Raw genomic sequence first — 23,779 nt, forward strand, 5'->3', positions numbered from 1 at the left:
TTTCTACTGCTCATTCTGTCATTGTAACAGGACATCTATAGTAGGGTATGATGTTGGAAGACAAAGTTCTTAAGGTTCTTCCAGTCTCTGTGAATGTGGAACGCGGAACCACATCCTACAAATTTGGCAGGCTTGGAATGACAACTGGGATTATAATAATTCATCCCAACATTAAGTGGAAAAAAACAAAAACAAATTGAAGTTCAAAGCAATGCCACAAAACACAAAAGAGGCAAGAAAGAAGAACAAAACTCATTCCAAGCCATTTCCAGCTAAATGTTGGCCCAGATGCAGAGAACATCCCCCCTCAACACACAGACATTAAATGTTAAGAGAATCTCTAGAAAAAAAATTGTTTAGCACAGTCCAAGAGGTCACGCTGGTAAAGAAAACTGATTGTACGTTTGTGCACTCTCGGAAATGCTTTGAACTCCAGGTGATTCCAGATCTTAAGCAAGTGAGCCTAGTGTGTACTTCTCTATGTATCTACACAGAAGTCGCCCCCTTAATTTAATCAAGCTTATCTCCAGGTAAGTTGGCAGAGAGGACTGCCTTCTAAATCTCCCAACCATTGGACACTGTGCCAACAACAACAACAACAACTGACTTTCGTCATTAAATAAGCAGTGATAGCAAGGATTTTAAAATGGAGTAAGCATTTTCTTTTCCACGTGTTTCCAGTATTTCAGACCATCAGCTCAGGACTTGACCCAGGGAAGGCCCAAAACGGATTTTCCTCATTTCCCACCACAGCAGAGATACTGTACTGACCCTGCCCAGGTAGGGCATTTTCCCCCCAAGGCGTCAATGTCCCCACAAATCTCCATTTCTTTCCAAACAGAAAGACAGACACAGGGACTGAACTTTCAGAGAAGAAATAAGGCAGCTGGAGCACTTCGTGGGCCCCCTGCCCCAGTGACGAAAAGAAGGAAGCGAGATCGTCTCTCGGGGAGCTGTCAGCCATTGTACTGTTGCTGGTACCGCAAATTCAGTTCTCGCAGTTCCCTCTCCCGCACTCGGCGGGACTTGTTGGATTTGGTGGAACGGCTGGAACGGGTAGACTGAGCTGATTTGGTGCTTTGGCAACGAGACGACGCCCTCTTGAGGAGGTTCTGAGAGATGGAACGGTGCAGGTTCTTCATGGAAGAAGAGGCCGCCATGCTCACCACCCAGGGATGCTTTAAGGCTTGAAGTGCTGTCATCCGGTCGCCAGGGTCCACCGTGAGCAGGCGGTCAATGAAATCTTTACCAAGATTGGACACGCTGGGCCAGGGCTGAAAATGAAGGAGAAACAAAGGGATGGGGAAAACATTAAATTGTGGTTGGAATGCAGTATTGCAGGCTGATTCTGCCCAATGCCAGCAGTTCGATCCTGACCAGTTCAAGCTTGACTCAGCCTTCCATCCTTCCAAAGTCAGTAAAATGAGGACCCGGATTTTGGGGGCAATAGGCTGACATTGTAAACAGCCCAAAGCACTATGGGGCAGTATATAAATTTAATTGCTATTGCTATTAAAGTTGGCAATAAGCAAACAAACTTGTTTTTCTTTAAATAGGGTGATTTCTCCTTTGCACTTGCAAGCACCCCATCATTTGCTCTGCCTAAAGATTCTTTTGTCTGTGGACTTCCAACTCTGACTTTATATTGGATTTTCCCTACCAAAGTAATGGGTATCTGGCCACGCCCGCCCCTGGTTTAGCAAAGGGGGAAAAGTCGTGATATGCCACGTGACCACAATATGACATCATGAGTTTGACACCCCTGCACTTTAGTATCAATGGATATTCAATAACCCCTGAGATTAGAGGGTTAGACAGATTTTTTAAATATCTACTGTGGTCTCTCAGTGTTCCCTCCAGACAGAATTCACTGGCTAATTAGATGCATACCCAATTTATACTACTGGAGCTGGAAACTGGTTTTGTTTATTTATAGCACAAATTTGTTTCCAGCACAATCAATGCCAAGAGGAAAAGGAGTACAAAGGCTACTGCAATTTCACATTAGTGTAGAACCTATGCTGAAGCACAACTATTATCTATCATTTGATTAACTATAATGGGCATCACAGTAATAATGTATTATGGGCATTTCAGTGATATCCAAAATAATTGGTTTCATCTAGATCAGGAGGGTCAAACTTGATTTCATTGGAGGTTGCATCAGGGTTGTGTCTGACCCTGGGGGGGGGGCATGTCCAGGGGGCATGTCCAGCTTGATGTCACTCCTATTGGGGGCACTGGTGGTGGTCTGAGCACTCTGCTAGCGGAAACAGGCTCCTGAGCACCGTTTTCGGCTGCCACTGCCTCCTGCAACCCTCTCCCAGTGAAAACGGAGCTCAGGAGGGCTGCATACTTGGGAGCCCGTTTTTGCTGGCAGAAACACCACGGGCCGGTTCTTCACTGTTTCCAAGGGGGCCCCACGGGCTGGATCTAAGTACCCTTCAGGCCGGATCGGCCCCTCGGCCTTGAGTTTGACACCCCTGATCTAGATTTTGTACCTAAATAAAATAAAAACAAAAAAAGGACCGTGTTTGTAGTTAGAAATAGGTGTTAGGTGAAGCTCACATACTGCTAGAATGTTAAATTTAAAAATGCTAATTATCATCATCAAATAATCAAGGTTAATGTTTCAATGTTGTTTTAACAATTTAAGCAACCAGTATTATTTTAACCATAATGTGAAGCAATTCCTGAATGGGGAACTGAGACAGGCAGCAATAAATTATCACCTTCAATCTGACAAGTGAGTCAGCATTACCAGCTCAGTTAAGGGGCGCTAAACAGGAACAAATTCTCCAACAACAAGGAATTGGATTTCTTATCCTTTCAATTACTCTGCCACCTTCTGAAATGGTAAGCAGAGAGCACTAGTAATTAGAAATCTCTTCTAGTCAGCAAACACAAATTGGTTTATTGATCTGTTTATTTTGCTGGAGGCTTCACCTGCTGTACAGTATGTATCTTTGGCTTGATTTAATTAAGCTACCCTTCTGAAGATATATATATATATATATATATATATATATATATATATATATATATATATATATATATATATATATATATATATATATATATATATACACATACATACACACACACACACACACATATACAGACAGACAGACAGACAGACATATACACCCCTATTAAGGTTAGAAGTGAAACGAGCTTACTAGCTTCTTTGCCTACCATCCATTAAAATGATCACTTTCATTTCCTAGGATGAAATGAGAATAACGTGGAATGCTGGCCGCAGAATCTCAATTTCATGAGCTTCATATTACTTCTTTATATTAATTTTTTTCAGTATTTGCTCAAGGAGAGTTACATTGGATGCAATGTTAAAAACCTGCGTTTGAACTCAATTCTTAGGGTATCACTTAAATGTCAAAGCAAGGAAAAAAAGATGATTGGTATACAACAAGTTCATGGACAGGAAAGAGGGTGGGCTTATCTCCCCCCCCCCAACTGAGTCCTAAACCAAGTCAGACCCAACACTAATGATTGCTTGGATGATCTAAAACAAGGGTCTCCAAACTTGGCAACTTTAAAACTTGTGGACTTCAATTCTCAGAATTCCTCAGCCAACAAAACTGGCTGAGAAATTCTGGGAGTTGGAAGTCCACAAGTCTTAAAGTTGCCAAGGTTGGAGACCCCTGATCTAAAGCATAGAATTCAAAAATGTTCTTGGTATTGACATTCATTTAGCTACTGTACTGGAAAGGATTATACAGGTAGTCCTCAACTTACAACTCTTCATTTAGTGACCGTTCAAAGTTACAACAACACTGGAAAAAAGTGACTTAAGACCATTTTTCACACGGATACTGTTGCAGCATCTCCATGGTCACACATGACTCCCATTCGGACGCTTGACAACTGCTTCATATTTATGAAGGTTGCAGTGTCCTGTGGTCACGTGATTCCCCTTTTGCAACCTTCTGACAAGCAAAGTCAAGGCGGGAAGCCAGATTCACTTAACAATCGGGTTACTAACTTACGAACCGCTCTAATTCACTTAACAACGGCAGCGCGAAAGGACGTCAAATCCTTTGCCAAGGCAAAGGTTTTGGTTCCAAAAGCAGAACCACAGGTTATTCAGTGCCAATTTATCCTTGCCTAGCTAGGTGTAGCATGGCACCTAGTCGTCAACCTTGCACGGGTTTAATCCATTTTAGTCTGGAGCAGGTAAAATCCGCAGGGAAAGAAATGTGCTACAGTATTTGTATATTTGAGATAAAGTTCCATTCAGCTGGGATTCCAATTTCCCCCAGATTGACTCCTTTCTTCCTCTTTATTGTTCCAAGCTCAACCAGTAGAACAAGCAAGCAGCAGCAATAGAGCTGGAGCTAAATGGGACTCCGCAGGTAACTGCAGCAATAGACAAAATCCATAGCTGTTGCTATAGACATTCAGAGCCTCCTTCGTGGGCTTTTGTGTGGAGATACCGCTCCAATAGCAAACCCAAGCACCAAGGACAGAGGAGGCTTGAAAGTAATTATTTTGCCTGGTGATTTATACTGTGGTTGGTCATTGTTCCCAATAGTCATGCTTTGGTTAAAGCTTCATAGTGATTTCCTGAAGGACTATTTCCAGTTTTTCAAAAACAATGGAATGTGTTGTGGCCCGGCAGGAGCCGTTGGAGCTGCCGCCAGACTCCGACAGCGAGGGGTCTTATGAGTCGGCCCTGGAGGAGGTGGAGGACCCTGGACAGGGTGCCGACTCCGAGCAGGGCGAGGAGAGACTGGTTGGCCACCAGGTGGCGCCAGAGCCTTGGATCAGTGGGGAGGAGACAAGAGTGATCCAGAAAACACCTGTGAGTTGTTCTGGGATGCACGCCGTCGAAGGGCTACTCGGCGTCAAGAACGGCGTAATTACAAGAGGTGATTATGCTCAGCTGATGCTCATTAAGATCCTCTCCTGATTATAAAAGAGACTGCTTGTGCCACGCCTTTCTGCAGAAGTCAATGTTAAGGACTAACAAGAAACAAACTTGGCAGGCTGGATTGCTGCCAGAGTTTGTTTGCATTGCTGCCAAGTTTTGTAGGACTTGTCACAATCCGAGAATGATATCCTAGAAATTCTAACCTCTATGACACCCCTAAATCCTTGGTTAATTCACTTCTATTTTACTCTTCTGTCTTTTTTTTTTTAATGTATCTTCTTTAAAATGCAAGGTTTGGCCAATGGGTTTGAGGAACCTAGAGAGGGATGAAGGCCATCAGGTGACTGACTGCTGTCGCGGAGGGTGTGTGTGTGTGTACATATCAGGGGGTTATTGCTTTTATTGTTGTATGTTGGGTTTTTATTTTTTTGTAAGCCGCCAGGAGTCACTGAGAGTGAGGGGGGGGGCAGTATAAATTTTCTAAATAAAAAAATAATAGCTTTCGAAATATCCAGCCCCACGGAAACTGTGACTGTTGTGTATTTTAAAGTGTTGTTTTGTTTATTTATCCCCTTCCCTTGTTTATTGTAAGCCGACCGGAGTCCTTCGGGAGTGGGCGGCATACAAGACCAATAAACATCAACATCAAACATCAGTCACAGCCGGAAACAGAGCTTGGGAGAGCTATGCACGGCAACCCCAAGCGACATTTTCACTGGCAGAGGGTTGCAGGAGGCAGTCACAGCCGGAAACAGAGCTTGGGAGGGCTATGCACGGCAACCCCAAGCTACATTTTCACCGGCAGAAGGTTGCAGGAGGCTGTCACAGCTGGAAACAGAGCTTGGGAGGGCTATGCACGGCAACCCCAAGCTACATTTTCACTGGCAGAAGGTTGCAGGAGGCTGACACAGCCGGAAACAGAGCTTGGGAGGGCTATGCACGGCAACCCCAAGCTACATTTTCACTGGCAGAGGGTTGCAGGAGGCTGACACAGCTGGAAACAGAGCTTGGGAGAGCTATGCACAGCAATCCCAAGCTACATTTTCACTGGCAGAAGGTTGCAGGAGGCTGACACAGCTGGAAACAGAGCTTGGGAGGGCTATGCACGGCAACCCCAAGCGACATTTTCACTGGCAGAGGGTTGCAGGAGGCAGTCACAGCCGGAAACAGAGCTTGGGAGGGCTATGCACAGCAACCCCAAGCTACATTTTCACTGGCAGAGGGTTGCAGGAGGCAGTCACAGCTGGAAACAGAGCTTGGGAGGGCTATGCACGGCAACCCCAAGCGACATTTTCACTGGCAGAGGGCTGCAGGAAGCTGTCACAGCTGGAAACAGAGCTTGGGAGAGCTATGCACGGCAACCCCAAGCGACATTTTCACTGGCAGAGGGTTGCAGGAGATCATTGCAGCTGGAAAAAGGAGCTCAGGAGCCCATTTTGCTGGTAGAGCACCCAAAATGCTGAAGGCACCCGTGACATGAGTAATGTCAAGTTCTCCCCACCCCCACCCCCGATGCGGCCCTCAATGAAATTGAGATGGACACCCCTGGAGTAGAGCTTCAAGAAATTGCTGCTCTATTTCAGTTTGTGTGATTGGACAGCTCAAGGAGTCCCAAGTATAGACTCAGGCCTTTGGGGAAAGCACAGGCTTAAATATATTGAGCCGACTGAAACAAGCAATATTCTTGTTCTGCACACCGGAGAAAAGGAATAAGTACTGCTAAGTAACAGATTGCCAGTGAAATGGCCGTTGTCAGCAAAAGACTTAGCAAGCTAAACAGGGAGAAATTGGGTGATGTACTGCCCAGAGCATTTTGAAGCTATAGCAGATATTTACAGGGGCTTCTCAGGCACTCTCTTCTAATGAGTCCCGTATCCATTTTGCTCAGCTCACTTTTAACAATACATATATTTGGAAATAAATAAAGGACCATGCTGTAGAGTAGCCGCATTAAACATCCAAAATTGTCACAATCATTTAAAGAAACAATCTATAGCAGGGGTCTCCAAACTTGTCTTAAAGTCACCAAGTTTGGAGACCCCTGATCTATAGTATAATTCACTTGGCAACATCATCCAGAATGGGTTTTATATATATTTATATAAAATATATAGTACTGTGCAAACGTTTTAGGCAGGTGTGAAAAAATGCTGCAAACAAAGAATGCTTTCAGAAATATAAATAATGATTGTTTATTTCTGTCAATTTTCAAAATACAAAGTGAGAGAACAAAAGAAAAATCTAAAACAAATCAATATTTGGTGTAACCACCCTTTGCCTTCAAAACAGCAGCAATTCTCATAGGTACACTTGATTTTGTAGGATTATAATCAGGTATAAGATCAACCAATTATACCAAACAGGTGCTAATGATCATCAACGTCACACATAGGTTGACATCCAGTCAAGAACTGAAACAGAAACAACTGTATAGGAGGCAGTGGTTAAATGCAGCACTGCAGGCTACTTCAGCTGACTGCAGTTCTGCAGTTCGGCTGTTCAAATCTCACCGGCTCAGGGTTGACTCAGCCTTCCCTCCTTCCGAGGTGGGTAAAAATGAGGACCCAGATTGTTGTTGGGGGCAATATGCTGACTCTGTAAACCGCTTAGAGAGGGCTGAAAGCCCTATGAAGCGGTATATAAGTCTAACTGCTATAACTGCTAACTGCTTAAAACTGGATGAGGAACAGCCAAACTCTGCTACCAAGATGAGTTTCATGTCATGGCAAGATTGAGCACAGCAACAAGACACAAGGTAGTTATACTACATTAATAAGGCCTCTCCCAGACAAAGATTTCAAAGCAGACTGGGGTTTCAAGATGTGCTGTTCAAGCTATTTTGAAGAAGCACAAAGAAACGGACAACGTTGAGGATCATAGACGCAGTCGTGGTCGGCCAAGGAAACTTAGTGCAGCAGATGAAAGACACATCAAGCTTGTTGCCCTTCGAAATCGGAAGATGTCCAGCAGTGCCATCAGCTCAGAACTGGCAGAAACCAGTGGGACCCAGGTACAGCCATTTACTGTCTGGAGAAGTCTGGCCAGAAGTGGTCTTCATGGAAGAATTGTAGCCAAAAAGCCATACCTCCGACGTGGGAACAAGGCCAAGCGACTAAAGTATGCATGAAAACATAGGAACTGGGGTGCAGAAAAATGGCAGCAGGTGTTCTGGACTGATGAGTCAGAATTTGAAAATTTTGGCTGTAGCAGAAGGCAGTTTGTTCATCAAAGGGCTGGAGAGCAGTACAATAATGAGTGTCTGCAGCCAACAGTGAAGCATGGTGGAGGTTCTTGAAAGTTTGGGGCTGCATTTCTGCAAATGGAGTTGGAGATTTGGTCAGGATTAATGGTGTTCTCAATGCTGAGAAATACCGGCAGATACATATCCATCATGCAGTACCATCAGGGAGGCGTATGATTGGCCCCAAATTTATTCCGCAGCAGGACAACGACCCCAAACACGTGGCACGACAAAACCGCGCTCGTCAAAATAGCGGTGATAAAACCGCATCGCTAAAGCCGCGACGTCATCACCGCGCGTCAAAAGCGCGGCGACAAAAGCGCGGCGACAGAAGGGCACTTTAAAACAGCGCGGCGGCAGAAAATTTAATAATTTAAATTAAGGTTAGGATTAGGTTTAGGGGTTTGCTTTAGGGTTAGGTTTAGGGCTAGGGTTAGGGTTAGATTTAGGGTTAGGTTTAGGGTTAGGTTTAGGGTTAGGTTTAGGGTGCTGAGTGCTTCGGAAGGCGCGGATTTGCCCTCCGCCCTTATGTCAATGCGGTAAGGTCGCATTTGCTTTAGCGATTCGGACGGCGCGGATTAGGGTTCGCGCTTATGTTTCCGCGGATAAGGGCTTCGCGGTATTGTGGTGGAACCCCCAAACATATGGCCAAAGTCATTAAGAACTATCTTCAGCGTAAAGAAGAACAGGAAGTACTGGAAGTGATGGCACGGCCCCCCACAGAGCCCTGATCTCAACATCATGGAGTGTGTCTGGGATTACATGAAGAGACAGAAGGATGTGAGAAAGCCTACATCCACAGAAGATCTGTGGTTAGTTCTCCAAGATGTTTGGAACAACCTATCAGCCGAGTTCCTTCAAAGACTTTGTTCAAGTGTACCTATGAGAATTGTTGCTGTTTTGAAGGCAAAGGGGGGGTGGTCACACCAAATATTGATTTGATTTAGATTTTTCTTTTGTTCGCTCACTTTGCATTTTGAAAATTGACAGAAATAAACAATCATTATTTATATTTCTGAAAACATTCTTCGTTTACAGCATTTTTTCACACCTGCCTAAAACTTTTGCACAGTACTGTGTGTGTGTGTGTGTGTGTGTGTGTGTGTGTGTGTGCCACTCTTATTAGTCTGTGAATGTTTTAACAGCCAAACAAACCAAAATGAGATTTTCTCAAAAGGATTCTCCAACCATATGTATTAAAAGGGAGGAAAGATTAGGATATTTATTTAAGAAAATTTATACGGCTACCCAACTCATCGTCCTTAAATTTTGGGTGGCTTTCAAAGATTAAAAAAAAAATTATATAAAAAATAATGAAGAGATATAAGCTCCACTACCTCACCCCAACCCCTGCGACAACAATCAATCAAACAAGCCACTTGAGTGGCTCCACCACACTCTGGGTTCCACGGGCAAAACCAGTCCCTGTGAAAGAGGACTAAAATGGGGGTCAATCTTATTTCTTTGGGGATGAAGTCCCACAGGGAGGGAGCTACCATAGAGAAGGCCCCTCTTCTTGGTCTCATTAGATGAACTTCCTTAGGGGAGAGGACACAGGGCATTCCTTGATGTTTCTACAACTAAATGCATTTGTTTTTAAGACCCAATGCATCTAGCAGTTTCATTTTCTTGGTAACAAACGTTGGACAGTTACAGTAATCACCCTTTTCCCACACAATGGAAGAACATGCAGATATTTTCAACCTGGAAAGTTTTCAAAATTTCTTTTCTCTTTCTCAGGAACTGAAAAGATAATAACTTGGATCAGTAAATAAAATTTGGTCTCTTTTATTGTACAAATAAAAATAAATAGGGATCCGGTGGCGCAGGGGCTAAGACGCTGAGCTTATCGATCAGAAAGGTCGGCAGTTCGGCGGTTCGAATCCCTAGTGCCACATAACGGAGTGAGCTCCCGTTACTTGTCCCAGCTTCTGCCAACCTAGCACTTTGAAAACATGTAAAAATGCAAGTAGAAAAATAGGGACCACCTTTGGTGGGAAGGTAACAGCGTTCTGTGTGCCTTCGGCATTTAGTCATGCCGGCCACATGACCACGGAGACGTCTTTGGACAGCGCTGGCTCTTCAGCTTTGAAACAGAGATGAGCACCACCCCCTACAGTCAGGAACGATTAGCACATATATGCGATTTACCTTTACCTTATTGTATAAATACAGTTTTCTCGCACTAAAAAGTGATGAAGCTGAATGAATCCTTCAGTACTATTTATGATCCAATTCGTAACAACGTGGAACTTCCTTAGTCTTTGCTAAGCTCATTTTCCAACAGCTACCAAATAACTTCTAAATTGATCACCTGAAGTATCTCAAAACATTGATTTCCACTGTAGGGATGGAAGTTCTGTGCACTTGCTATGTAATCTGCAGGCTTGTGTCAATACAACTCATTCATTTTGCATTTATACATCCCAGCTAGTGAATGCAACAGCAGCAGCAGGTGTTCCTAAAAACTAACAACTGGAAGCCTCCTCCGCACAATCAGCTACGTGCACAATTTTACCAATCAACACTGATCGGTTTCAGAAGAAGCCTAACAATACCCCAGAAAAGCATTCAAGTCCAAAAAGCAAAACAGCCTTAATTGGGAAACATGTCTCTAAACCCAGTCCTGGCACTCTCCCAGGAAAGGAAGGGATAAGAGACAAAATCACCCATTGACACCAGCTAGGGTGGGTAGACTGAAACCTATGTACCAGGTGTGATGGACTGGAGGTGGGGTGTGTGGCAAAGGAGATGCAAAAGGATGACCCTGAACAAATGGTCGATATGCTGGAACAATCAAGGAGATAAAGAAAGAAAGAAAGAAAGAAAGAAAGAAAGAAAGAAAGAAAGAAAGAAAGAAAGAAAGAAAGAAAGAAAGAAAGAAAAGAAAGAAAGAAAGGAGAAAGAAAGAGAAAGAAAGAGAAAGAAAAGAGAGAGAAGGAGAGAAAGAGGGAAAGAGAGAGAAAGAGAGAGAAAGAGAAAGACATAGACACAGACAAGACAGAGATATGAATGGAGGGAGGGAGGGAGATAAATCTATTTTTGTGGTTCTATATGCCATTTCATGAACTCATTTTTATAAGACACCTTTTTCTTTGTCTCCTGTTTCTCCAAGAAATCATTGCCAAATACTGGAAGAGTAATGAAATGACTTTTGACATGGTCATCTTGCTCCAGTGCTTTTCAACAAACTTAGTACATACTTCATACAAATGAAAAAATGACAAAAGCTATTAGAAACATATACCGTATTTTTCGGAGTATAAGATGCTCCGAAGTACAAAACGCACCTCGATTTTGGGGAGGAAAACAAGGGGAAAATATCTGTCTCTGCCTCCCAGCAATTTGCCTCCTTGCAACAAACAGTACAGACAATATACAGTGTTCGTAGTGTTAGATTTCAGACTATACTTGTACAGATGCTGTTGAAAGTGATGTGCTTTTTGGAAGTATAGTTATTCTCTGCTATTTAAAAGAATAGCACATTTTAAAACAATAGCACGGGGCCTCTTCAGAGCAAGCATTTATTTTAAAAAGCTTCTTCATTTTGTTAAATTATCTAGAACAATAATAAAGCAGTCTTTAAAAAATAAGTCTAATAATTTGAACATTCTATAGGCATTTATAGTTGTTGATTTACCTCCTTGCAGCAAACAGCCTGGTTAGCACAAGGGGAAAAAAATCTGCCTCCCAGCAATTTGCCATATGGAGCAAACAGCAAGTTTCACTTTCAATTTCTCTCCATTATCAGCTGTTAATAGGCTGCAGGGATTGCTATAGCTTATTGAAGCCTTGGCAAGCTCCCACAAGTAAATTGCTGGGAGGCAGAGGCCAAAGGGTTGGGGATGGTGGGTAAATGGGGTTACATTCAGTGTATAAGACGCACCCAAATTTTCACCCTATTTTGGTGGGGGGAAGGTGCATCTTATACTCCGAAAAATACGGTACATCAAAATATTCCCAAGAGTCCAAAATTTGAATGAAAGCCACAATATTCACATTTTTCAAAGATAAATGCTGCAAGCTTCAAGAACAATTTGACACTAGGTTGGAAAAAAAGAAACTCGCAGACACTTATCAGATGGGGAGACCAACTGTGAACGTCCATTTGGGATTTTATAAGGAGTCCTGTTTTGGGCACAGGGTCGTCTAGAACAGTGGTCCCCAACCCCCGGTCCGCGGACCGGTGCCGGGCCGTGGAGTACCTGGCACCGGGCCGCGCAGTGGCCGGGGGCCATGATCGCTGCAGCGGCCGGGGGCCATGATCGCTGCAGCGGCCGGGGGACATGATTGCTGCAGCGCAAAGCCTCCTGGGCCGTGCGCAAAAGCTCCTGAGCCATGCGCAAAGGCTCCAGGGAAGAGAGCCCCGCGCAGGTACGCAATCAATGTGTCGTCGCGAACAACGCCCCCCCACCCCTGCGCGCGCTCAGCGGGCCACGGTAAAATTATCAAAGGCTGACTGGTCCACAGCGATAAAAAGGTTGGGGACCACTGGTCTAGAAGACCTCCAAGGTCCCTTCCAGCCCTATGATTCTACGATGCATAAATTTTAAGAGACAATGTGTCCATCAAGCATTCTTGAATTGTGGATAACAAATTCTGTAACAGAATCCTGAAAGCCTGTCAGAGCTTCTCTAGGCTTCAATTTACACCTAACCCAATCAAGAAAGAGTTGGGTTTTTTCACACTTTCTACTTTCTTAGAATACGAATATCTTTTCTGTAGTGGTTGGGCATTCTCCTCTTCCTTCCCTGAGTCTAATCTGCATTCTACCATACCGCTACAAAAATTAAGTAGAGAAATTTTGCTGACACCATCCAGTCTGTGTCTATTTTTCCAGGTACATCAACCTGAATCTAAGCAGTTGAAAATAAAATAAATGACCTTAATCACAATCAAATAGTCTATGTTCTCGTGGTCAATACGCAGTGGGCAAAATTCAAGTCCACAAAGGTTATTAGCCCAAACACACCCCTCTCTATTTTCACCGCAACATCTTGCGTACGAGGCTTCTGATTAGCTACAGTATAGTCAAGGTTGCAAGCAAAGAGGCCCGTGGCCATTTCAACTTTGAAAGAGAGCAAATGCCAAATGAATCTGTACTTCTGTGAACATTTCTGCCCACTGCATCACATCTGGCCACAGAGCTGAGGCAATCAGATCAGCACAAAAGGGAGCAAACTCTAGGTACATTAAGTTGTCAGCTGGACAGCTGCATTAAGGGTAGGGGGAAAGAGCGAAGAACAGGGGGGAGAAAAGAAAAGAGAGTTTCAGAGTGTGCATTTGTCAGGCTGACCTCAGGGATGGAAGCATCTTATTTCAAACTCCGTTCAATATTTCTCTTTTTTTAAAAAAAAAATGAAATAAAAAAGGAAGAACACTCTGCCTTTTCAACAGAGCCCCTTGAAGTTACATGAAGCCTCACCATCACTGGCTCAATCTCTCTGATGCAAAAACACATTCCTTGGTAAATGGATTTCTCTTCTAAGAAAGGGTAGGACCGCTCTTAAGGTCCTCTTAAAGAGTAAGAATATTGTAGTCTCCTTTCCATCCAAGATTTGTTTCTTCATTCTTGCATGCACTTGAAAATTGAGCCTTGGTGCTAAGTATCTGTAACACTGATGAGGGGTAGAAATTAAAGGCCCTACAACTCCTGATGGACGCCAACTCCATCACACTGATTGCTGGCTGCTAGGAATTGGAAACCAACCAGACCTGCAATAATTGTTTCTCAATCCAGAATTAAAAGTATCTTACAGGGGAAGGGGCATTGTGAGAAAGCAGTCAGGTTAGAACAGGTAGCCATAGCACTTAGATTTATATACCGCTTTACAGCAGTGGTGGGATCCTGCCGGTTTAACAACCACTTCAGTGAAGGTGTGCTTTGCGTGTGAGCGCGCAAAGTTTAAAGAAATCTTCACTTCTGCGTTACTGCTGGGGAGTAACACAGCTGAGGCGTGGCAATCCACTCTGCCACATGAATCAGCTGAGAAGGTAGGAAAGTAGCGCAGGGAGATGGGTGGCCCCCATCTGATTATCGGCGCAATCCGGTTTGCCCGAACTGGCGCAAACTGGTAAAATCCCACCCCTGCTTTACAGCCCTCTCTAAGCGGTTTACAGAGTCAGCCTCTTGCCCCCAACCATCTGGGACCTCATTTTACCCACCTCGGAAGGATGGGAGGCTGAGTCAACCTTGAGCCTGAGATGGGATTCGAACTGCCAAATTGCAGGCAGCCGGCAGGCAGCAGAAGTAGCCTGCAGTTCTGCATTCTAAACACTGCGCCCCAGATTTCACCCCATTCTCAATCATTAAATCTCAAAGAGTGAATTTGGGCTTAATAATAAACAGAGTTGTTGCTATTAATGTAAAATGAGAGGAAACCTCCAAGACACCTTAGGCATCTAGCACAAAGATGGGGAAACATGGACACTTTTAAGACTTGTGGACTTCAATTCCCAGAATTCCTGAGCCAAACACACTGCTCAGGAATTCTGAGAGCTGAAAGTCCACCAATCATAAAAGGGCCAGAATTCTCCACTTCTGATCTAGAAGAAAACTGGAATACTAAAAAACCTAATCCAGTCTCACAATTTAAGACTACAATTATCAAAAGGGGCACAATTTATGTAAGATGTTTAAGGCAGCCTTCCTCACAGTATTTAATCTTTTCTACAAATTTTAACATTTGTGCATTACACCAACGAGTAAGTCAATACTTCATCAGTGACGCACCACAGTGTGTTCAAGGCAACATCCGCATCAAACCTTTCTGAAGTGTGTTCTGCGTCAAGGTGCATTAAACTTTGTATCAAGTGGAAGTGCTATTCGTTAGAAATTAAAAGCTGATGTGAGTCACAAAGCAACAGGGAGGGAGGGACGCTGTTGGACCATTTTCCCAGGCAAGCTGACAAATGTAAACGACAAATTTCAGCCACTCTTCCAGGCAGGTGGTGCATCCTCTACCTTTCAAATGATGGGGGAAAGTTTACAAACTGCATTTTGCTTTACTTCGTCTCTACCCTGAGAAACATTCCAGATAGGCTTTCTTCCCTTTTCAGTTTTTAGCAATACAGAAAAAACAAATCCTGAATGAAAAGGAAAGGCAGGACCAATGTGTTTGCTTTATTTCGCCTTCTAAGCTTAATGCATTATTCACAGCATTTTCCTCTTAATATCATTATTAAATAAGAGCCAAGGAACTGAAGAAGTAGACAGGGGAAAGGAGAGAAGGAAATGGACAAGAGGAGTAGGAGAGAGAAAAGGAGAGGGAAGTGGAAAAGAGGAGAGAGAAGAGAGAAGAGGGGAGAGAGGGAGGAGAAGAAAGTAGAGAGGGGAGAGAGATTAATATATATATAGAATGATAATTATGAAAATAATGTCTACAACTATGACATTCAACATTATGTATTTAAAAGAGACTATAAATGTATGACTAAGAGAATATTGGTTATAACTAGGGTGTATAAAACTATACATACTCAAAAAGGACTGGATACAGCCAGGACATTGCCGTTGCAAAACTGGAATTGTATTACAAAAAAAAAGTACAATAAAAATATTTATGTAAAAAAAGAGTCAAGGAACTGGCAAGGTTTAATGCAGATAGTCCTCAACTTACAACCACAATTGAGCCCAAAATTTATGTCACTAAGTGGGAAACTGGTTAAGTGAGTTTGCTTCATTTTACGGGTTTTCTCGCCACATTTGCTAAGTGAATCACTGCAATTAGTAACCTGGTTGTTAAGTGACTCTGGTTTCCCCATTGACTTTGCTTGTCAGAAGGTCGCAAAAGGAGATCACATAACTCCGGGACACTGCGATCATCATAAATACGAGTCAATTACTAAGTATCTGAATGTAAATGGTCATGTCACTTTATTCAGTGCCATTTAATTTTGAGCAGTCACTAAATGAACTGTTGTAAGTTGAGGATTACCTGCATGTGCAAATTCAATTGTGTTCTGCCTGTGTGTTGCTCCATATCTTAGCAATAAACATTTCCATTGCCTGGGTAGCATTTTCCTTTCTGATCCCTGTCGAGGACTACTTGAAGGGACTCTTCAAGGTCGGCCAATGAGTTTCATATTTCCTGAGATCTGAAACCAGGCCTCTCTAACCTTAATAGTCTTCTAAATTACAGTGCCTTTCCAGACAATCTTGGGCTCCATCCGTGCTTGTCAACCAACTTTTGCTTTTGCAAGTGAGAAGTAGACAGACAAAAGACAGCTAGAACCACCGCAGTCACTGAGCTTCAACAGGGGCATATGACCAAGCACAGAGGGAATTTAAGGTCTGCAGACATGAGAAGGGGGGGGGGGGAGCTCATAATTGCATTCTAGTGAGAAAACCACACAATACTTTGCGTTAATTAGAAAAGGAAAAACCTACAATGAAATGACTGAACAGAATGGAATATCCTGGAGGATGACATAACAGAGCAATGCACGGGAGCGCTTCAATTAGGAAACTGTGGAAATAACTGCAGGCTTGCTACTAAAGTTCCATCTGCCCTTGGTAACAGGTAGAACGTATTGAGGGTTTGCATGTATTGAAAACATTTTGTGCAATTGTGAAGCTGGGAGGGCCGGGAACTAACAAAACCTTAGAGCTGATGTTATCAAAATAGGAGGCAACCAGGGATGGGCTGCTGGAGGTTCGCAGGGGTTCGGGAGAACCTCTAGCTAAGATTATGTGCAGTTCGGAGAACCCCAAATCCCACCCCTGACTGGCCCTGCCGACCCTGCCCCACTCCTCCCAGGAGTCCCGACGCAACCCGTTTTGGATGCAGGTAAGCGCAGGGCGTGTGCGGAGACTCGGGGAGGGCAAAAAACAGGCCTACTGGAAGTTCGGAAGCCCAGAAATGTGCCCATTTCCAGAGGGCTTCCGGAGTTTGGGGAGACCCTTTTTGTCCTCCCGGAGGCTCAAATAAAGCCTCCAGAGCCCAGGGAGGACAAAAACGTTCCTCCCCCCCACTGTGGTGGAGGAGGCCGACTAGGCCATGCCAGAGAACCCCTTGCTAAATTGCCCACCCCTGGAGGCAAGGCTGAGAAACAAGTGGGCAGAAGTCTATTGCCATGTAAAGATAGGAGAAAGAAACTCTTTCAAGAATTTTAAAGAGGGTTCAGTATTGTACAGCAGCTTATTGTCATTAGGGCTTCTTGTACTTTGCAATACAAGCAACCTACCTATCCAAGTTCCCAAACAAAGATTTATTGCTGAGCTTTGGGGGAAAATCTAAGGACGGTCTAAGTGTAACTATAAAAACAAAAAACCGGCTGCTCGGATGGTTTGAGAAGATTAACAGCATCACGTCCTGCTACTTCTGAGGTGTGAAATACATGAAAATTTAAAAGTACATATTTAAAACCTGCACGTAAAAAAATGTAAAACACGGATGCCTTCTTCTCCCATCGCTTCCTGTGATGTGGCCCTATTCATAAATTAGTCAAAGATGCAGGCAGGTAATTTGGGGGATACTTTTACCTGGAGTTTTTCTTTATCAACCTTAAGTGAGCAGAACAATGGGATATATCAAATCATTTGACTTCTCATCTGGAATCACCAGACACATCAGGAGGAGCGTTTTCTGCTGTGTATCCCGATTTTTATTTTCATTTTATACGGCAAAACAAAGCCTTCTGCTTATTTAAATAAGCCCCGATAAAGCAAAGAAGCTGCAGAGTGCAGGGAAAAACACAATTAGTTCCTAACAGATAAATTGAGCTGATCCTGCTCTGATCAGCCCTGTAACGCAGGAAGCTAACATCATCAGAAGTGTTTTGAGTGTCTCTCCAAACTGCATTAAATTTCCCTTCTTGGTCATCAACTATACATCATCCAGGAGGCAAAGAATAATAATTAGAGCAGTTGAAGTCAGCAGAACCTGAATGAGTTATTAGAGTAGCGTGGCCATTGATCGCTTAACAGCCTCTGGAAAACAGAATGGAACCACATAAGGAAGACACCTGCTGCTGTACTGGCAGGCAGCAACTGCAATACAGGTAGTCCTCGACTTACAACAGTTCGTTTAGTGACCATTCAAAGTCACAAACTTCTCATCCTTACGACCGTTGCAGCCTCCCCATGGCCACGTGATTAAAATTTGGCCGCTTGGCAACTGACTCATACTTAACAACTCCAGGGATTCCTTTAACGACTGTGGCAAGAAAGTTCGTAACATGGGGCAAAATTCACTAAGCAACTGCCTCACTTAGCAACAGAAATGTTCAGCTCAATTGTGGTCCTAAGTCGAGGGCTACCTGTAGCTGGCGTCAGATTTTTCTTGTCGACTTTCTTTTCGCTGTCAACGGCCTCTCAGCGATTTTAGTTACGAAATTGAGCCCCAGCCTCAGTTTTGAAAAGGCACTGGGTTTGAAAGAGTGGAAAAGGAGAAAGATCCCTGCTGTTGAAATACTTCTTTGACAGAAGAACTCAACCTCCTGATTTTTTTTCCTCACAAAAAGTGCACATGGAGATTCTCAGCCATCCAGGTCAAGGTTTTTCAAGAGCAACTGGACTTTCTGTTTTTTTTTTCTTTTAAGAAAAAAAAAGAGAAAGAAAAAGAAAAAATGAAGAAAAAGAAAAAACCGGAAAGTCCAGCTGCCTCTTGAGAAAGCACTTTTGGGACAAGTGCATTGAAGTTAACTCTGCAACACAAAATAGGAAAGATGCTGGGAACAAGCAAACAATAATCCTTTGAAAGATATTAAGTGTTATGCCTAATTTTATGTAGCGCTAAACCAGAATTTAGTATAATCTGCAGTCAATTCTTTGAAAATATGGGAGAACACGGGGGGTGGGGTATTCAGCTTTGTGCATGCTAAAAGAAAGACTCTTAATAGATTGTGTTTATCTTTCTTCCATTCTTGGCTGGTTATTGTGAATTAAACAGGAATCATGTTTTGCCCACTGCTAAGAAAGCCAGTAACTAATCCTTTGTTTTAAATCATGTTTTGATTTAGAAACAAGAAATGTGGACAGCTAAATTAAGTTGTACTTAATTCCTCTTCTGACTCTCAGGCCGGAAGAGAAGGAAATGGACAGTAAAGAAATCCGAGGCTCCACTTAGGTTTGCAAAGTCATGCACCTCTTGTTGTTGTTCTTGTTATTATGCGCAAATACAGGTAGTGAGAAAAGTCAGCTCTTGAATCTAAGAGAGACAAACTCAATAATCAAACAGTTTTGGCAAGACACTGCCGCTTTGCCTTTTTGATATACATCTGATGGAATTAGGATTTAAGTCTCATCAAAAGCATTTACAAGTCAACATATATTATTAATTCAAGTTACCATTCTCAAGAGGAACTGGAGGTCATCTATAAAAGATGTCTGCATGACATAACCCAGCAAAACATACATAGAGAAACAACAGGTCAAATTAAGAAATAGTACTTATCCATATTTCACTGGTGGAGTATTAAGAACATTATTGTTGGGGGCAATATGCTGATTCTATAAATCGCTTAGAGAGGGCTGTAAAGCACTGTGAAGTGGTATATAAGCGCTATTGCTATTACAGCTGTGCAGTGCTAAAAGTTTCTTCTGTCACTATTCTTCTGGTAAGGTCACACTGCAGCACTTTGGGCCATTCCCTAGCAACAGGCATATTCCTACAATAGATCCACTTTTCAGAGCAGAGTAATTCACAAAAATCAGATTATCCTCTTTGAGAAGTGATTCAAATATTGAAGACGGCACTGCAATAACATTATAGTCCTTTGCCATTCTTTTATTTCCTTTAATTAGGTTTGATACTGGAAGAAGTGCCTTTTCCATGTATCAGTGGGGATGGAAAGATTCCCCTTGTTGCGAGTGTGGTGGTGATATACAAACCATTAAACATATTGTGCAAGATTGCCCACAATGTGCATTCCCTGGTTCCCTAGATGTGCATGAAGCAACGCCAGAGGCGATAGCCTGGATAGGTGAATTGGACGTCCAGTTATGAGGCCACTGCCACACACCCTTAGAAGTATTAGTTATAATTACATGGAGTGTGTGTATGTGTGTGTTTATTTCTCTTCTGTCACGTTCTCATCATAGCACATCATCATCATCCCTTTACTCACCTCCCCCGAGTAGCTGTATTTTCCTTTCAGAATTTGCCGATACAAGCGGGTGCGGTTATCATCCTCAAAAGGCATAGTCCCACTTAGTAGGATGTACGAGATCACCCCGAGCGCCCACATGTCCACAGAGTTAGTGTAAGGCTTCCTGATCAAGATCTCTGGGGCAATGTACTCCGGGGTCCCACAGGTCGTCTTCATTAAGCAGTCATCTCCTTTCTTCCGAGCACTCGCCAGCCCGAAATCGGTGATCATGATTTTAGAGTCCATACCTGGGTGATAGTAGAGCAAGTTCTCTGGCTTCAAGTCTCTATGAGTTATGCCCAATGTATGCAAATATTTAACCCCATCCAATACCATCTGTAGCACTCGGGTGGCATCTCTTTCCGTGAAAGACCCTTTGGCAATAATCCGATCGAACAGTTCACCTCCGGTGGCCAGCTCCATGACCATGTAGACACGCTCCTGAGTCTCGAAAACTTCGATGAGCTGGATGATGTTGGTGTGCCGCACTCGGCGTAGCACGCACAGCTCCGATTCGCATACTTCTCTCCCCTCGCGGTATTTGGTCTCTATCAACTTGATTGCGTAAGGTTGCTTGGTAGCTTTGTGCTCCACTCGTACCACCCGACTAAAGCTACCCCGGCCAATCAGAGCTTTGATGTCGTACTTGGCTGTCACTCGGGGATCAAATTTGGCACGGTACTTTGCCACTCTGTTCTTGCGGGGCTCCTGCTGTTCCACATACGGATTGGTGTGACACGGAGGAGAAGGAATAGCAGACTTGATGGCATCTCCATCACCTTTGATGAAATGTTTATATATGTCCGTTTTATAACCAGTGTAGGGATCGACCTTTTTAACAAGATCCAATTGAACATCCTTGGGAGGCTCGGGAAGGACTTTACTAGTCCCACAGCCCATCACTGAATGGTACTAGTCATCCATCAATATGGTCTCCCAGGATAGCACCACAGCAACCATGCCTGGAACAATTCCAACCATTGCAATATTCCAAGATGATGCTGAAAAGAAAGAAAAATAGTCAGTGAGTTGGCTCAGTTATTTTTCCTGCATTTACAGCTTAATTCAAACATCAGGAACTTTTTAGAAATATCAAAAATGTTGTAATCGGATAATACCTGGTTTCTATTACTAGAAAGCATTAGCATTTCAGAGCTGAGGTGGCACAGTGTTTAGAGTGCAATATTGCAGGCTACTTCAGCTGCTGCTAGCTGTTTAAAAGATCAGGCTAGATGAAAGGATGGGGGAGGTGCTTGGGGCAGATGCCTATTACTAAAATATAGGATATCTGTGTGTGTGTGTGTGAGAGAGAGAGAGAGAGAGAGAGAGAGAATGAATGAATACAGGATATGTCAGTTACACAAAGAGCAGAATTAAAAAAATCATGGTAAATATTAACATATGATAATGTAATAATTATATGATAACAGGGGTATTAAATATAATTGTAATAGTATAACCAAATAATTTAAAACTGGGTTTTCTTATATCTTGGCCTATTTACATTTTATAGGTTATCATACATATAGTTAAAAACAATCTCTATTTTAATACATTCATAGTCTCTCCCCCCCCCCCTTATTCCTACCCATTGTCTCTACCCACTCATATAAACTGTTCCATGTCAGGTAATATTCTGAAGTCTTCTTTATCCTTAATTTTAAAAGTTAACCTATCCATTTCAGCACATTGTAAAATTTTCCGAATTACTTCATTGTCTGGTGGAGTGTTTTCATTTTTCCAGTATTTGGCTAATATAATCCTTGCTGCTGTTAGTATATGCAAAGCTAAATATAAAGTCCCTTTATTGTAACCCTCTGTTATTATTCCCAACAGATATCATTCCGGCTTCGAATCTATATTCTGTTTAGTTATCTCTTCCAGCCAATTACATAATTTCTCCCAGTATTTTCTTGTTTTGCTGCACCCCCACCACATGTGATAGTATGTCCCTGGGGACTGATTGCATTTCCAGCATTTTGTAAACAGGTTACTAAACATTTTTGTCAGTCTTGCTGCGAGTAGATGCCCCCTGTAGAACATTTTGTATAAAAATATATAGGATTTCTATATCTAAAAAGAGAGAGAGAGCAAATCTAGTCTTTTTTGTCCCCCAGTGGGGACCTCATCTTTCTCCTTTACTGATATTTCCTATCCAGCCCACTGAAGCTCTATATAGAATAACAGAGTTGGAAGGGACTTTGAAGGTCTTCTAGTCCAACCCCCTGCTAAGGCAGGAAACCCTACACCACGTCATATCTCAGCTTCCTTAAGTATTTCCTTTCCAGATGGGTTGGGATAACATGTCAGCTGGGAATTATGGGTCCTGGGACCCCAAACAACAACGGGCTGGGGGGCAACCAGCTGTCCAAAGGCGGCGCTGCGTTTCCCAGACCCTTCGCTGCCTGGCATGGACAAACTCTGCCCGGGGGAGAAGAAGAAGCCTGACGGAGGCCCAGACTCCTCAGGCGCGCTCGCAGGGGGCGATCGAAAACGGGCCTGGCATGCGGACCAGGTGGAAAACAAGCGCAGGCCCGGGAGGACCGAGGCCTCCTATCCCAGCCCCGTCGAGGCCAGGCAGAGAAAGAGGAGCGGGGCGAGGACCGGAACTCGCCGGGCTGTCCCGAACGGACTCACCTCAACCCGCGGCCGGTGGGGCGCCGGGTCCAGCCCAAGCCCACAGGAGGTTCTGGCCTGGCCTGGCGCGGCCGTCATGACGTCATCAACACGCGCGCTCGGGGAACACAACGCTAGGTACCACAGGCCGCTTTCCTCTACTGTGATTGGACCAGACCAGCCGAGCGGGGGCGGGACTTTCCCTGGTCCTTAGAGAGAGAGAGAGAGAGAGAGAGAGAGAGAGAGAGAGAGAGAGGAAGGAACAGTTGGCGACGGTTGCTAGGGAAACTTAAGCCCCGCCTGTAGAGGGCTGTCATTCTTTTTTGCCCTGCCTTATCCATCCGCAAAATAGTTTTCTGCATCGTTTGATGGTCGTTGGTTTAAAACGCCTTTTTGAAAACCTGATTCTGCTTCCCTTTTAAAAGAAACCTTGCAATTTTGGAATGAGTGGACGAACACTTTTTTTTACTGTTTTAAACATTTGTATTGTTTCTTTGACCCAGATTATTGGGGGCAATATGCTAACATTGTAAACCACTTAGAGAGAGGGCTGTAAAGCACTGTGAAGCGGTATGTAAGTCTTAAATGCTACTGCTATTGTATGGTTCCTTTATTTTGGGGAGGTATTATTTATGTTTTAATAATAATTAAAACATTTGAATTATAAACCATCCAGAGCTACGAATGTGAAATAGGCAGCGAATGAATGAATGAATGGACAACAAAAAGGTAGAAAACAAAAACAACTGTGGGGGAAAAATTAATTTGGATGCTGTGATATTAGGAAAATGCCATTTATTAGCCCAATAAATCTCTCTTTTAAAATAATTATTTTTGTGGCCACGCAGTCTTTATGATGGAAATCCTTCCTCTGATTTCTTTGAACTACAATGCCCAATTAACAGACCTCCTTTTTTTTTTTTTTTTACACGTAGACTGTC

At 43.3% G+C, this 23,779-nt stretch overlaps 1 protein-coding gene across 1 annotated transcript; it reads right to left on the minus strand.

Moving 5' to 3' along the window:
• Nucleotides 1–22,937, minus strand: PSKH1 (protein serine kinase H1). The gene is made up of 3 exons (XM_087729532.1): nucleotides 22,860–22,937; nucleotides 20,202–21,223; nucleotides 1–1,274 (listed from the first exon to the last, which is right to left on the minus strand). Exons 2-3 carry the CDS (start codon nucleotides 21,120–21,122, stop codon nucleotides 957–959), a joined length of 1,239 nt encoding a protein of 412 aa, XP_087585658.1. The 5' UTR covers nucleotides 21,123–21,223; nucleotides 22,860–22,937; the 3' UTR covers nucleotides 1–956.
• Between the last annotated feature and the right edge of the window lie 842 nt (nucleotides 22,938–23,779).

The sequence above is a fragment of the Thamnophis sirtalis genome, unplaced genomic scaffold, assembly GCF_051295495.1.
Source record: "Thamnophis sirtalis isolate CommonGarterSnake01/CBP01778 unplaced genomic scaffold, rThaSir2_p1.2 scaffold_14, whole genome shotgun sequence".
Taxonomy (NCBI): domain Eukaryota; kingdom Metazoa; phylum Chordata; class Lepidosauria; order Squamata; family Natricidae; genus Thamnophis; species Thamnophis sirtalis.

Excerpts from the sequence above, each read along its gene's own strand:
- PSKH1 (XM_087729532.1), bottom strand. The coding sequence starts at position 21,122 with ATGGGCTGTGGGACTAGTAAAGTCCTTCCCGAGCCTCCCAAGGATGTT. Across the intron at positions 1,275-20,201 it reads AATACAGCTACTCGGGGGAG|CCCTGGCCCAGCGTGTCCAA; the intron begins GTGAGTAAAGGG and ends CTTCATTTTCAG.